Source organism: Dipodomys merriami, unplaced genomic scaffold (genome assembly GCF_024711535.1).
Source record: "Dipodomys merriami isolate MVZ:Mamm:240054 unplaced genomic scaffold, mDipMer1.0.p SCAF_37, whole genome shotgun sequence".
Taxonomy (NCBI): Eukaryota; Metazoa; Chordata; class Mammalia; order Rodentia; family Heteromyidae; genus Dipodomys; species Dipodomys merriami.
The window spans coordinates 2,077,828-2,092,695 of NW_027205270.1; the positions used below are offsets into that span (position 1 = coordinate 2,077,828).

A 14,868-nucleotide genomic window follows, 5' to 3' on the forward strand; every position below is an offset into this window, starting at 1 on the left:
CTGGGAAACCAGCAGAAGGCAGAGTGAGTGAGTTAGGGGGCAGCAAACACCCCACCGTGTTGTCCAAATGGGGCCCTGGGGACCTGCCCTCCAGGTCTATACAGCCAGGCGGGCACCAGCAGCAGGCGATGGCAGCCCCATTCCCTATTAGGCAAAATGCAGTACCATCTGCACAATCCCAGGAGCAAGAGCAGATATTTTATAACTTCCTTTTTCTTTTTAAGTCTACATTAAAAATAAATGTTCCCTTCAGCTCTCAGATGTATATCTCTGGTGCAACCTGCCCACATTCCCTCCCGCTGCCCTTTCCAGAACATGGCAGGGGGAAGAAAGAGATGGATAGAGAGAGGGAGCCAGTCCACCCGGCTCCAATGCCAGTGGATCGCACCTCTTCCAAGAGGGAAGCGCAGCAGGCGTGGCCGCGCAGACGGTGGAGAGCGCCCAGAATGCGCTGCTACCAGGGAAAGTGGAAGAAGGAAGCAGGAGCCAATAGCTAGGATTTCTACCCAGCCTCCACCCTATCTTGCTGCAGGACCTTGGCCAAATCGCACATCCTATCTTTGCTCCCATTTATAGTTCGTACCATGGCTGAAGTCCCCTCTGCAGCTCCAGCCCCTTCAGGGCTGTCCTCTATGCACATGTCCCCTATGCACCTTTGTGGTCCCCATCCACAACAGTGTCTGTGGACCCTACAGACTAACATTCAGGCTCTGATCACCAAATGCTGGTGTCAGTATCAACCCAAGGCTAGTACTTGAGCTCTCTTTGTGCCTCTGTTTCTTTATCTGTTCAATGGAGGATAGTCCTGGTGCCTCTGGAGATGATCAGGAAAGGAAGTAAGGCAGTTTGAGCAACATTCCTCAACCCTTGCCTTCTTCCTTTCCAGCTTTTGCTACCCTGTCTGAGACCTCAACCTGCATGACACACCCAAGCATCAACTTTGAACACAAGTCTTGGACTTGAAAGGACGCTGACCCCTATAGACAGAATCAAGGCTCCTATCACCTAAAGCATAGGCACAGGGATGGATCCATGCTTGGCTGGAAGAACATGGCTACCTCAGTGTGAACTACAGTGAACACTTCATGACCAGGATAAAAACCGCTGCTGGGCTGAGACAATGATACATCATCCATAGCGTCCTCATTCCAGTCACCATGGGCCTTTGGGAAGGGCATATTGAATATGTGGTGCTGACTCCAGTGACACCCCAAAACCTTTGCCACTGCCTCTCAGGATGGGGGTGTTCTTTGTTGGTGACTCTGTCAGACCATTTGACCTGCTTTGGAGACTAAGGTCCAAGGAGACTAAGCAACAGGAGGAGCAGAGGCCAGGCAGGTCTGCCAACTCCAACTGACCCCCAGATGAGCAGTGACAAGCAGAACCATCTCTGCCAAAACTTATTTACATCAGGTTGACCATGGTCAACTGTGGGTCCCTAAGAATGAGTGTTTACAGCACCCTTGAAATTCTGAGGATGTTCTTTTACACAGCACCCTAGCAGCCTTTGCTAAGTGAGCTAGGGGTATCATGTATGGAGATTAACTCTGCTGTCCTTGGTCTAAAATTTTGTATGGTGACTAATGCTCCTTGCATTATATCTTCGTTAGTGCTGCTGCTCATCACCTCCCTATGCAGGGCCCCTAGCCCAGCCCTGGGGCTACTTAGCATACCAGGCAAAGGGACAGTCAGGCTCATGCTTGTAATCCTAGCTACTCAGGAGGCTGAGATCTGAGAATTGTGGTTCAAAGTCATCCCAGGCTGGAAAGTCTGTGAGACTCTCATCTCCAATTAACCACCAAACAGCCACATGTGGAGATGTGGCTCAAAGTGGTAGAGCACTAGCTTTGAGCAGAAAAGCTCAGGGACGGCACCCAAGCCAAGTTTAAGCCCCATGTCTGACAAAAAGCATAAAGAAAAAGAAGAAAAGCCACATCTTCACGCCAGCCTCCTCCTTTCAAGTCTTAACCACTGCACATTAGATAAGTGTCAGTCTATAAGAGTGACATGCCCATTCCCTATTACTCCTGGCTTCCTGGTCAGGGGCTGTTGAAGAAAAGGGCAGAGAAGCAAGGCCACAGGCCATAACTTTGTGAGCTATGATATCTGGCCTCAGAGAGAACTGAACAGCCCCCGGTCCTGAGCCAACCTCCTATACAAGCCTGAATCCAGTGATGGAAAGATTGTTAAAGTGTGGGAAGCCTAGAAAGAAAATAGGGTATATGTGAAAACAATTGGGTGGTGAGACTTACGCCAGGAGAAGACCAAGGTACAAAATTATCATGGTTGCCAAGAAAGTAGCATTTCCACTTTGCCAATCTTTCCTTCTGGCTTCAATCTAATTGTTGCCTCCTCCAGGAAGCCCCCTCAAAATAGTTAGGGCCACTCTGCAGCACCTGCTATCTTCTCTGCAGTATCCACCTTAGATGTACCTGTTTGTGGTCTATCTTCCTGGAGAGATGCCTTCAGTTGTAGAGTGGGGAGAGTTCAAAGCTGTTCACAGACCTGGGTCCTCACTGGAAAAGCATAATTTCTTGAGACTGTCCTCCTCCTCCTCCTCACCTCACGCATCCACTTCCCAGTTCCTCTGACAGCCCTCCCCAGGGCCCTAGTACCCAACGATTTGCCAGGATTTTCCTTCTACTTTGTCTCCATCTTCTGATTTAAGTGGTTAATGATCTGAAAAGCAACACTTCCATGTATTAGGGGTGTTGCTATTTAAAGGATGCCAGCCAGCTCAAGAAAATATCTTTTGTCAAATGAACGTCTACCTCTGATTAGTCTGTTCTAGCTTAACTGAACCAACACCTCTTGCAAGATGAGACCTAAGTCAGAAGGACTGGTATCAGGTCACACTTGAGGTGAATCAGAGAGGAAACTGGAACTGGAACTGGCACTGGAATACGGGGAAAAAGAGTCTAGGATGGTACGGTTGGGGATGTCAGAAAGGCTTTGGGACAGAGCCAAGTCCTGACATAAAATGAACACTTTGTGGTTCCTTCCTACATGTCCCCCACTGACTCTCACTAGTACCTTCTGATACTTGAGCTGATGTGTTTTCTTTCTTTTTTCCTTTCTCTCTTTCTTCCTTTCATTTTTTTCCTTTGTGCCTTTTTCTTGTCTTTCTCTTTCTTTTTTCCTTTCTTTCTTTCTCTCTTATCTTCTGTCATTCTCTTCCTTTTCTTTCTCCCTTTCTTCCTCTCTCTTCCTTCCTTCCCTCCCTTCCTCCCTTTCTTTCTTTCTTCCTTCCTTCCTTCCCTTCCCTCCCCTCCCTCCCTCCCTCCCTCCCTCCCTCCCTCCCTCCCTCCCTCCCTCCCTCTCTCCTTCCCCCTCTCCCTTTCCCTCTCCCTCTCCCTCTCCCTCTCTTTCTCAGGGTCCAGTCATGGGGCCTGAACTCTGGGCCTGGGCGCTGTCCCTCAGCTCTTCAGCTCAAGGCTAGCTCTCTACCACTTGATCCACAGCTTTTTTTCTTTTTGCTTATGTGGTGCTGAGGAATCGAACCCAGGGCCTCAGGCATGCAAGGCAAGCACTCTACCACTGAGCCACCTTCCTGGCCCCTCTTTCTTTCTTTCTTTCCTCTTGCAGTGGATGAACCCAAGACCTTGAGCTTAAGCCACATCCTAGCTCAATGCTTGGGGTTTCTACACCCATGGACTAACTATAATGTTACACTGTGAGAATTTAGAGTACAATCACACTTTTAATGTCCCAAGAAAGGCAAAATCTGCTTTGGTTAACTAAGGCCACCAAACTCACTGCTCTCCTCACATCACCTCTAGCTAGGTGCATGGCATCTGGTCCCTAATGGGGAGGGCAGCAGTGTGGTGGGGAGTTGGGGGTGAAGAAGTAGGCACAAGTGCTGCCAGGGAGAGCTTCAGGCCTGAGAGAGATCCAGTTCTCTGAGTCATTCAGTGACCAAGGAAGGCCCAGGGCACAGGTAGTAGGAGGAATGGACCTCTGGGGTATATGTGTGTGGGGGGGCAAGTAACCCTGCCTCCCCCTAGCCTCATGTGGATAGACAGAACAGCACTGCACACCATTGGTGGAAAATGGGGAACAGAGTTCTGGTTTATTAAAAGCAGCCCTGCTGCTGGTGCTTTTCTGGTTGGACCCCAAGAAAGACAGAGGTGGACTGCAGCAGCCCCGAGAGGCCTGGGTATATGGGCCTAGCAACCATACTTATGTATAAATTGGGATCTTTTTGCCACACACTAAAGGGGAAAAAGTTCCCATCTTTAAATGTTAAGCTTAAAATAAGACACTACACGGGTGCCAGTGGATCTGTGAAATCTGCTGACTAAACTGGCACTGGCGCCTGGGAAGGAGAAAACCAGCCCATTCCTCCCTGGCCTGGGGAGAGCATGGGGCAGGGCCACTCTCAGCCACACAGGGCACTGGTAATCTCCAGCCCAGATGTTCGCCTGGGGTTGAAAGCAGCTTGGATGTTGCTTCCAGAAGCTTCTCCACTGAGGTACCTGCCAGCCTTCCTCACCCCTTCCCTTCATCACTCAGGGGCCCAGTTCCTAGCACATTCGCTGGCACCCTCATTTCTATTTCAGTGAGCATTTTTAGTGGCTTCCGCATGCATGTATTTCTTATCCACTCTGCCTGACCAGGGCTTCCTTAAGGTGTGGATGGGAACCTCAACTCCCACTTCTGACCAGGTGATTGCTGAAGGTTCGGAGCTCCAGCGACAGCAAGGCCTTAAAGGGGCCATGGGGTGCCCGGCTTCAGTTGGAAGTACAGGTACAGCCACAATGTTCCCTGCATACCAGGTCAGAGGGTGGCCTAGTGCTGTCAGAGCAGGACCAGGGACCAGTGAGCAGCCATGTTGCTTGTCCATGTTCATGTGTCAAGATGGAAGGTCACAGGCTCTCCACGTTCAATGGCTCCTCTGGGGACTAGTCCCTGGCCTAGCCGTTCAGAATTTTGAGACGTAGATATTTGGGACTAGGAAACTAGGTGTGCATCATCATTTTGGCTCCAGCGGCTCCATAGGTCTGCCGGGCCATGTCCCAGGCCATGTTGTCTGCTTTGTTTCAGTCAAGAGTCACAGAGCAGCTCGGGACCTATAATCCTAGCTACTCAAGAGGATGAGATCTGAGGACCGAGATTCAAAGCCACCCCAGGCAGAAAAGTTCATGAGACTCTTATCTCCAATAAACTACTCAGAAAAAGCTGGAGATGGCGCTGTGGCTCAAATAGTAGAGCCCTAGCCTTGAACACAAGAAGCCCAGTCCTAGAGTTAAAGCCCTAGGATTAGAAAACAACAACAACAACAAGAAGTCTTTTCCCTTCTCCTCCCCAAATTAGAGAACTGTATATACAAGATGCAGGGCACCGACATCAAATACAGTGACAACAGGGGTTATACTGTGGGGGAGAAACATACAAAGAAACAAAAAAATCACATGGTACATTATAAATATGTTAGAAACAATAGCAAGAAAGAAAAAAAAACACTTGTGTCCCTATCTTGGGGTTCATTTCACTTAATATCATCTTATCTGGTCATATGTATACACTTTTTGACATTTTCTGCTTGTCCCAGACATATACTAGTTATTACAAATAAAAAACAAAATGCTTAAATAGGGATACAGGTTGGGCCATTGTAACAATGAGATGCACAAGATACTATGTTGAAAAACGAACTTTACAATTTAGGTGGGGGGGGAGTAGTTGTGGAGGTGGGAGGGAAGGGATGGTAGGGAGAAAACAAAGGAGGAGGTAACAATGCTTGATAGAAAATGTACTCATTACCTTGCTCATATAACTATAACCCCTCTGTACAGTATTTTTACAATAAAAAAGTATAAAAAATAAAATTTACAAAAAAGTCACAGAGGCCAGGCCCCAGTGGCTCATGCCTATAATTCTAGTTATTCAGGAGAGTGAGATCTGAGATTCTTGGTTCAAAGCCAGCATGGGCAGACAAAGCTTCTAAATTCTATCTCCAACTAGCCAGGAAAGAGCCAGTGGAGGTGTGGCTCAGTAGTAGAGCACTAGACAAGTGACAACATGAGGCCCTGAGTTCAAATCCCAGCACGCGCATACACACAGACACACACAAACTCAAACACAAAGTCATACAGGCTCTCTGAGCCCATCCCACACTCATTGACTCACAGAGGCCCATGTGTTCCAGACAGTGCAGACAAGTTCACACAAGTCAGCACAGCACCTGCTTCAGCACTGCATCCCTGATGGGCAAAGGTGTATCAGCACCAAGACCCCCAGACACCACAGGGCCCACGATCTGTTATGATGCACTATCTTGCACCCTCTTGATATACAGGGCGAACCTGCATGACAACATCTAAGCTAACTTCTGTTAACCTAGCTAGCAGCTTCATCCTCGTAGCAGCCACTACCTTTGCAAGAACCCACTTGCCCCGTTAAGGGAAGTGAACTCTATATTTACTCTTGCTAGATCAAATGCCTAGATCTCTGGTTAGCAAAGAGATGATACTGCTAAATAATACATCTTATTAATAGATATTATTATGCCAGATTCTTGTTTGTCCATCTATGAACTATTGCCCTTTCTTATTAATAAAATCTCTATATAATTAGGGCCAATTATATACCAGCTAGTTTCTACATGAATTACAAGCAGAACTGTTGTGTGAGACTTCTAAGAAGACACCTTAAAGAGAGATGACTCAGCTGAGAAATGCATCCTTCTACTCTCCATTATGCTCTCTGGAATGTGAATATGATGGCTGGGATTCCAGCAGCTGTCATGGGCTATGAAATGACTTTTATAAGAGAAAATGGCACTGAGAATGGGTGGTAAAAGCATAGAAAATTGGGTTCCTAAAGTCATTGTGGAGTTCCCCTTACCTCCAAATTTCTCTGACACAAGGGAGAAATAAACTATTCTGTTTAAGCCACTGTCATTTTGTTTCTGTTAAAGGCCGACGATCCCATTCATATTGATATAAGCACATCCTATGTTACCAAGAAAACACTAAATTCCGAAGAGCAAAGAAAATCTATTAGATAATAACAAGAGAATATATTTTTAAAAACCCAAACACTGAAATGTGTTCTTCTAGCCAAGCACCAATGGCTCATGCCTGTAATCCTAGCTACTCAGGAGGCTAAGATCTGGGGATGAGGCTTCAACAAAGCCAGCCCAGGAAGACAAATCCAAGAGGCTCTTATCTCCAATTAACCAGCAAAAAGCAGAGGTGCGATTCAAATGTTAGAACATCCGCCTAAAGTAAAAAGCAAGAGCACAAGGCCATGAGTTCAAGCCCCAGAACCAGTGCACATGCACACACGTGCGCCCACACACACACACACACACACACACACACACACACACACACACACACACACACACACACATGCAGTATGTTTTAAAACATCAACCCTTTAAACTTTTCTATAACATAAATGTCAGAGAACAAAAGAAAAACAGCCAAGCAGGAGATTTATAATATACATACTTCTTAGGATTAATATCCAAAATATATAAATATCTCCCACAATAAATTAGAAAAAAACCTCGTGAATAAATACTTAGAGAAATGGTATGAATGGCAAGTCATAGAAGAAATGGCAACAAATACATTTTAAAAAGCACAAACTTTTTGGTGTTCAAAGAAATAAAAATTGAAACCATGAGAAGCTATCCCTGCCCCTATTGTATTGTTAAAAAAAAAAAAACAAAAAACAAAAAAACACCAGTGTCACAAAGGTGTGGGGAAACATTGCTTTTTTGTTGTTGGTGGTGGTAGTGGTGGTGGTTGTGGAGCTTGAACTCTGGGCCTGGGCGCTGTCCCTGAGCTCTTCAGTTCAAGGCTAGAGTTCCACCACTGGGTCCACAGCGCCACTTCTGGGTTTTGGGTGGTATATAGAGATAAGAGTCTTGTGGACTTTGCTGCCTGGGCTGGCTTTGAACCACGATCCTCAGATCTCAGGCTCCTGAGCAGCTAGGATTACAGGCATGAGTCACCAATGCCTACCTGAAACATTGTTTTATAAGGAAAAAGTCAGCACTATTAAAAATAAAAATGTGCAGCCAAGTGCTTATCTCCAATAAACTACCAAACGCCAGAAATGGAGCTGTGGCTGTGTGTAGAGCTCTAGACTTGAGCTAAAGAAGCTCAAAGACAGCATTCAGGCCTTAAGTTCAAGCCTGAAAAAAAAAAAAAGTGTGTGTGTGTGTGTGTGTGTGTGTGTGTGTGTGTGTGTGTGTGTCACCTGCCATGGTGGTACATGCCTGTAATCCCAGCTACTTGGATTACTTGGGAAGTACAGATTAAGAGGGTAGCAATTCAAAGCCAAATGGAGCAAAACAGTAGCAAGAGCCTATCTCAATCAATAAACCAAGTGTAGTCTATCATTCCTGTGATCCCACCAATGTGGAAGGTTAAGGTAGGAAGATCATAGTCCAGGCTAGTCCTGGGAAAGGCTCTAGAGTCTGGATGCTGGGGCTGTATGCATACTAAACACATTTTCTATTAGTGAGTGACAGCACTGGCTTTGTTTCTGAGATAGATCCTGTTGTGTTCCCCAGGCTAGACTCATAGTTCTGCCTCAGCCTCCAGAGGAGCTGGGACTACAGAAACAGGTGCCTGGGTCTAGAAGAACCATTGAAGGTGAGATAGATAGATAGATAGATAGATAGATAGATAGATAGATAGATAGATAGATAGATAGATAGATAGATAGATTTTTTTTTTGTGTGGGGCTTGAACTCAGAGCCTGGGTGCTATCCCTCAGCTCTTCAGCTCAAGGCCAGTGCTCTACCACTTGAGCCACAGTACCACTTCCAGTTTTCTTGTGGTTAATTGGCAATAAGAGTCTCATGGACTTTCCTGCCCAGGCTGGTCTTGAACCACGATCCTCAGATCTTAGCCTCCTTGGTAGCTAAGATTACAGGTGTAAGCCATCGCCTGAAGGTGATATTTCTAATAGAAAGCTAGAATCCCTCACAAACTTCTAAGAGAACTTACTTCTAGGCAAAGCCTATGGGTGGAGGGTCAGTAGAAGGTCTTTCACTTTTGTTTGTAATGTTTGAATTCTGGGCTAAGAGATATTCATGTATTACTTCTATAACTTTTAATATATTCTTTATAAAAAATTCCTGGTGGTATTTTTGAATCTCCAAGAACATATTCATATATTTCTTGTATAATTTTATAAAATATACGGAGAAGATTTTTTTTAATCCTAGAGATATTTTTGAACTCCAGAGATAAGAGAAAAAAAAAACCAAATGATTTCAGGGGAAGGGGGAAGCTAATATACAAAGGAAAAGAGGATCAGACCAACTATTGTTCATGTATGAAAGAGAAAAAGAAGACTCCCAGACTTATAAGGACACAGAAAGTGTATTGTCACAAATTGAGTGTGATTTAAGCAAATCCCCTAGCCAAACATTGAATGTGCAAAGCCTAAATAAATAATGCTGACATCTAATGTAGTTATTAATACAAGCTTCATAAATCTGATGAGATTCCAGATTATTCTCACAAACGAGGCAAGTGTCTTGAGGTACAATGGTAAATAAAGACTAGAACGACCTCTGCACATGGTGACATGTGCCTGCTAACCCAACACTCAGGAGGTAACAGCTGGAGGGTAGAGAATTTGGGGCCAGTCAGGGCTAAATAGTGAGACCTTGTTCACAAAGAAAATAAAAATAATAATGTAAAGATGACATACTAATAGTCTCTTGTGTGGATAGGGCTGAGGGTAGTGTATTGATATTTGTAAAGTATGTACAGAAAATGCAACCTCTCTGTACTGTACAATAATACGGAGGGATAGTATTTACAGAGAATTAGTTACAATACTCCTCTTTCAAACTACTTTAGAAGCTAAAAGAATTAAAAATAAATAAAAGACAATAGAGATAATAACAAAGCTCAATAAACAAGCCAGGAAAAAAAAAACCCTTGATAGCTGAGATAAGTGATCTCAGCAGCCAGTGGCAGATAAATATATCTGGGTTCCATTTATCATTCAAACTGAGTAAAAAAGTAAAACTCACCTAAATGTTGTCCCCCAAAGAGACTTACCTAGCTAGGCACCAGATGCTCATGCCTGTAATCCTAGCTATTCAGGAGGGTGAGATCTGAGGATCACAGTTGGAAGCCAGCCCAGGTAGGAAAGTTTGGGAGACTCTTATCTCCAATTAAATCACAGAAAAAGCCAGAAGTAATGCTGTGGCTTAAGTGGTAGAGCTCTAGCCTTGAGCAAAAAAAGCTCAAGGATAGCACCCAGGCCCTGAATTCAAGTCCCAGGGCTGGCACAAGAAAGAGAGAGAGAGAAGCATGGGGGGGGGCAGGAGGGAGAGAGATTTATCTCACAAAATGACATGGAATTAAATGATTGACATGAAATATAGGTGGTGATATATGAGGTAAATAGATAAAGCAAAGCAGGAATAGGAACAGTGATGAGGTAAACACAACTCAGACAGATATTTTTAGTGTATAAGAGAATGAAAGAGAAGTTAAAGAGGAAAACATCAAGCCAATAAAACTATCACAAAGAATATACAACTATAAGAAATGCAAAGATATTAAACACAATTGCAGTGAGAAATCTGTAATCCTCCTTAGAATATTTCAGAACTATGTGATAGTTTTAGGGAAATGGTGTAAGTATGGGGATGTAAATAATACTTCTCTCCATATATATTTTTATATAATTAAAATGTATGTATAAAGTTAGGAAGACTTAGTTCTGTTGTTCCACAGCATAGTAGGGTGATTACAGTAGAAAACAATTCATCATATAGTTTATAAATAAACAGAAGAGGAGCCTAAGGGTTCCTAACAAAAAGAAATGATCATCATTTAAGGAGATGGAGATGCTAAATACCCTGAATTGATCATTACACAGTGTCTACATGTATCAAAAAAAATTATCACATTATACCTCCTATATATGTACAATTTTTAAAAATTTAAGCTAAATGCTGGTAGTATATACTATAATCTCAGTACTTGGGAGGTAGAAGCTGGAGGACCATGAGTTTGTGGCCAGCTTGAGCTACATAGCAAGACTCTGCTTCAAAACACCAAGGACTAGAAGTAGAGCTTAGTGGAAGAGTGCTTGCCTACCAGACTTAAGGCCTTGGGTTCCATCTTAGCATGTGTGCATGTGCCCGTGTGTCCACGTGTGAATGTGTGCACATCCACAGAGTCAAAAATGTAATCAAGGGGAGTGCTGTGGAGAGGTGTAGCTTGAGTGCTTAATAGTAACAACTATTTTTAAAAATTAAAAATAAACATATGGACAATAAAATATTCCTGGCCTACAAAGAAGTCTAGAGAATAAAATAATGAACATTCATGTGTTGTTAAGGCTTACCACTTCCTCAAATTTTTGTGAAAACTTTGTCTTTTCTAAAAGACGAAGTGGTACAAACACAATGCTAGATTCCATCACCTTCTGTCTTCCCAGGATGAACAGTACCATGAATCTGTTGCTTTTTGCTCCCATAAATGCTTTTACAGATACATTGAAAACATACCCATATACTATATATACTATCACTTTGCACATTTTTAAACATGATATAAATGACATCAGAGAGTATTACTACTCTGTGACTATTTTTTTCATTGAACACTGTTTTTGAGATTTATCCATATTCATAAAGTGGAGCACTCAACACAGGAAAGAAAATAACGAACAAGGGCTAAACCTGATTCCAAAACTGAACAAAAAAGAACACCCAAAATCCGTTCTGAATTCATTTTAAACTTCAATTTTCAGAAGACGCCCTTGTATTCCTTTCTGTAGTTCCTTTGGAAACCTTCCCTGTTTTTCCTGACAATCATGTAGGGACAAAAGGCACTTCCTAATTCAGCAACTTGGCTTGCTGAAAATCAGTAGACCTTTATCTAAAGGAGCCTGACGCTAGGTGCCACAAGGAAAGGCAAGAGAAATCCATACATTTTCCTCAACCATTCCTTCCAGGAAGTCAGACTGAGTCATTGTCTTAGTCAAATATCTATAGACAATGATGTCAAGTTACGCATTCAAAGTTTTGTTTTAGATGGCTAGAAGCCTGGTTCAGAAATATCACACCAGCCTAGCAAGCTGAGTTCAAGCCCCCAATACCTCCCACCCCACCCCCCCAAAGAAGTCTGAGAATAAAAGCCCCACATTTTTTTTTGGAGGTAATACTTACAATTGGTGTCCCAAAAGGAATGTAACCTGTGAATGGGGAGAGAAAAGAATCAGGTCTTATGATCCATATGACTCTCAGCTGAGATATCCAGGAGTCTCTGGGCTTGGTCTGGTCCTTGGCCCTGGTAAGGGCTCAGGATAGTTCAACAGGAGGTACCTACCTCCAGCCCCTCAGATCTTTTCCTAGCTCTGCCTTCCCCACACCCCCCCACCACAGAGGGTTTCCCAGCATCCTCAGCCTCCTACTCTCTGTCCCTCTTCAGCCAGGCAGCTTTCCCTCCCCTCCCAGATGGGTCCCTGCGGACAGGGCTGCCTGCTACTCATGACTACCAGTGGTCCTGTGACCACTGAGGGGCATAATGCTTCTTGGCCCGTTCACCACAGTCATCTTCCTGGCCACCTGGAGTGTCATCCTTCTGTCTTTAACCTATCTTTCTTTGCTTCTCTGACATCATGACCACCTCTTTAGAGCAGAATTCCTTACCTACCTGAGATGCACACCTAAGTGCCAGTCTTTCAAGTCCTCACTGGATAGCCTCAATAGAGCAACAGACAGCCAAGGTGAAGCACAGCTGGGCCCGGGCCCTCTTTCCTCACTGCTGTGGCCCTCAGGCAAGGCTTCCCCACTGCTGTCCCCAGCATCTGACTTGTGGCAGTCACTGACTCCAGCAGCTGAGAGCATGCTCATCTGAGTTGCATCTAAAGCCACAGGTCATGTCCCGAGCATGCACAATTGTGCATGCAGGAGCCAGCACTCTCCTATTGTCTCCCTCTGGGGAGTGATTCCAAGTTTGGTTATGGCCTCAGAGAATGTATGACTCAGGAAGGTTCAGAATTACAAAGGAAGCTAGGCTGAAGTGAGAGTCTGCTAGGACCATTCTGCTAGGACCAGAATGGTCCTAGCAGACCAGAACTTAGATCAATGACAGCCACAGCCCCAGGATGCTCAGAGGCTTGGCCACCTTGGAATCGGAGGCTACCCAGCACAAATAACCCCAGTTTGCAGGGTAGTATGTGACTTTCCATCCCCTGACTGTTTAACCTAACTACTCCAAGAAGTCAGGCTTTCTGGGGGGCGGGGACCCTGACTAGCTCATCTGATGGAGCCTCCTTTCTTTAGCTGTGTAAGCCTTCCCAAGGCAGAAGGCAGCAGCCTTCCAGGAGGCCACCGTCATAAACTCAGGATGAGATGTCCCATTGCACTTGCACGGAGTATGATCCTCTACAGTGTGACTCTGGTCAGGGCCTGGAATTCTCAGAACCAAGAGCAGAACAACCTTGTCACCCTAGACAGCTTAAGTCCAAGGCCTAGATTTACAGAACTGTTCCTCTAGTTCTGGGGGGGGGGGACAGGGATCTTGTAGCCGCCTCTGGACCTGGTCTCTACAGGATAGGAATCTCACCTTTTCCTTAAGTTGTAGGTAAACTGAGCCCATCCATCCCAAACAAGAGTTAACAGCAGGATTAGAAGATGGATTGCTAATCTGTAGACTGACAGTCTAGAAAAGGGAGTGCCACGCCACGTACACTTGGTTGAAACATTTGTAATGAAAGGTTTTGGACAGGAGTGGAGCCTGGCATAGACTCAAGCCCCAGGCATCCCCCAGGAGTTGGTGGAGAACTGGATTCCCTAAAAAAGACAATCTGGTCAGAATTAACCCGTTGTTCTCTGAGAAAGAGAAGTTCCAGTGTGACTGCTGCTCACCACAGTGACCCAGGGCCCAGTGGCAGGATGCCTGCCCTGTGCCCTGACAAGTCCCACCTGGGAGAGCGTCTGTCCTGCCTCCAGGCCAACTCAGGCCTGCCATTGTATACAACAACTCTTGTTTCCTCCTCTAACAAGCAGCTCAGTATCCAACCACTATGGGAACCCAGTCCGAGAGGCACAATGGAGAGGAAGCTGCCGAAGCAAGCATTTGGAAAGGAGCAGAGATCACAGCAGGCAAAGCAGCCATGAAGATGTGTCTGTAAGGAGTCCTTAGCTGGGTTCAGCAAAGAGAAGCCAGCGCAGGTGGGCGGAGCACTTCCATAAAGCTGCCTGTGGTGGACAGATGGCTTCTGATTTGACCTCGACAACAGAATAAGGGACTGCAAGTTCAATGAATAGTCTCTGGCCAGAGAAACAAGGTCAAACACTTAAGTTTCTTCACTTCCAGTGGTTCCTGGTATTTCCAGCTGAGTGGACATCTTTCTGTGACCAGTGGGTGCCACCCCACCTTCTGCGGAGTCTGCGTGAGAGATTGTGTTGGACAAAGAGCTTCAAGGAAGCATGCCCCCAGGAAGGGGATGTTGGTTCAAGGCTTCCCATACACTTGGCTGCACCTTTATAGCCTCTACCTTTATTCTTACTATATTCTTCTTGGCTGTACATTCGTTGCCTTTATTCTCATTTTGGCTATTTTTCCATTGATCCGTGAACAGAGCATGTTGTATTTTTCCAGTCCAATAGAGATGGCTTCTCTAAAGTAATAAAGACTAAGGCCAAAGATTAAATGTGGGCAATCCCCCAATCAATCTATCATCTGATGTGACGTTGCCTCCAGAAACTCCTACAACTTCACAAGCGGTTTTACAGCTCATGAATAGTAAATATAAAGACTTAAAATTTCTAGATATGTCTAATAGACAAAATCAATAAACTAAACTAAGTTAGAAAGAGTTATCCCAGTAGTTTAGAGAGTTCTAAAAAGAAGGGACCTCTGATTA

General features: G+C 44.8%; 1 protein-coding gene across 4 annotated transcripts in view; it reads right to left on the minus strand.

The window, feature by feature from the left end:
- The window catches only part of Sfxn5 (sideroflexin 5), a 130,201-nt gene that overhangs the window by 70,837 nt on the left and 44,496 nt on the right, over positions 1 to 14,868 (minus strand). For all 4 annotated transcript variants that reach the window (XM_069988962.1, XM_069988964.1, XM_069988965.1 and 1 more), the window contains exon 6: positions 12,164 to 12,189. In XM_069988962.1, coding sequence (XP_069845063.1) covers positions 12,164 to 12,189 — 26 coding nt within the window. The remainder of the gene's footprint in view (positions 1 to 12,163; positions 12,190 to 14,868) is intronic.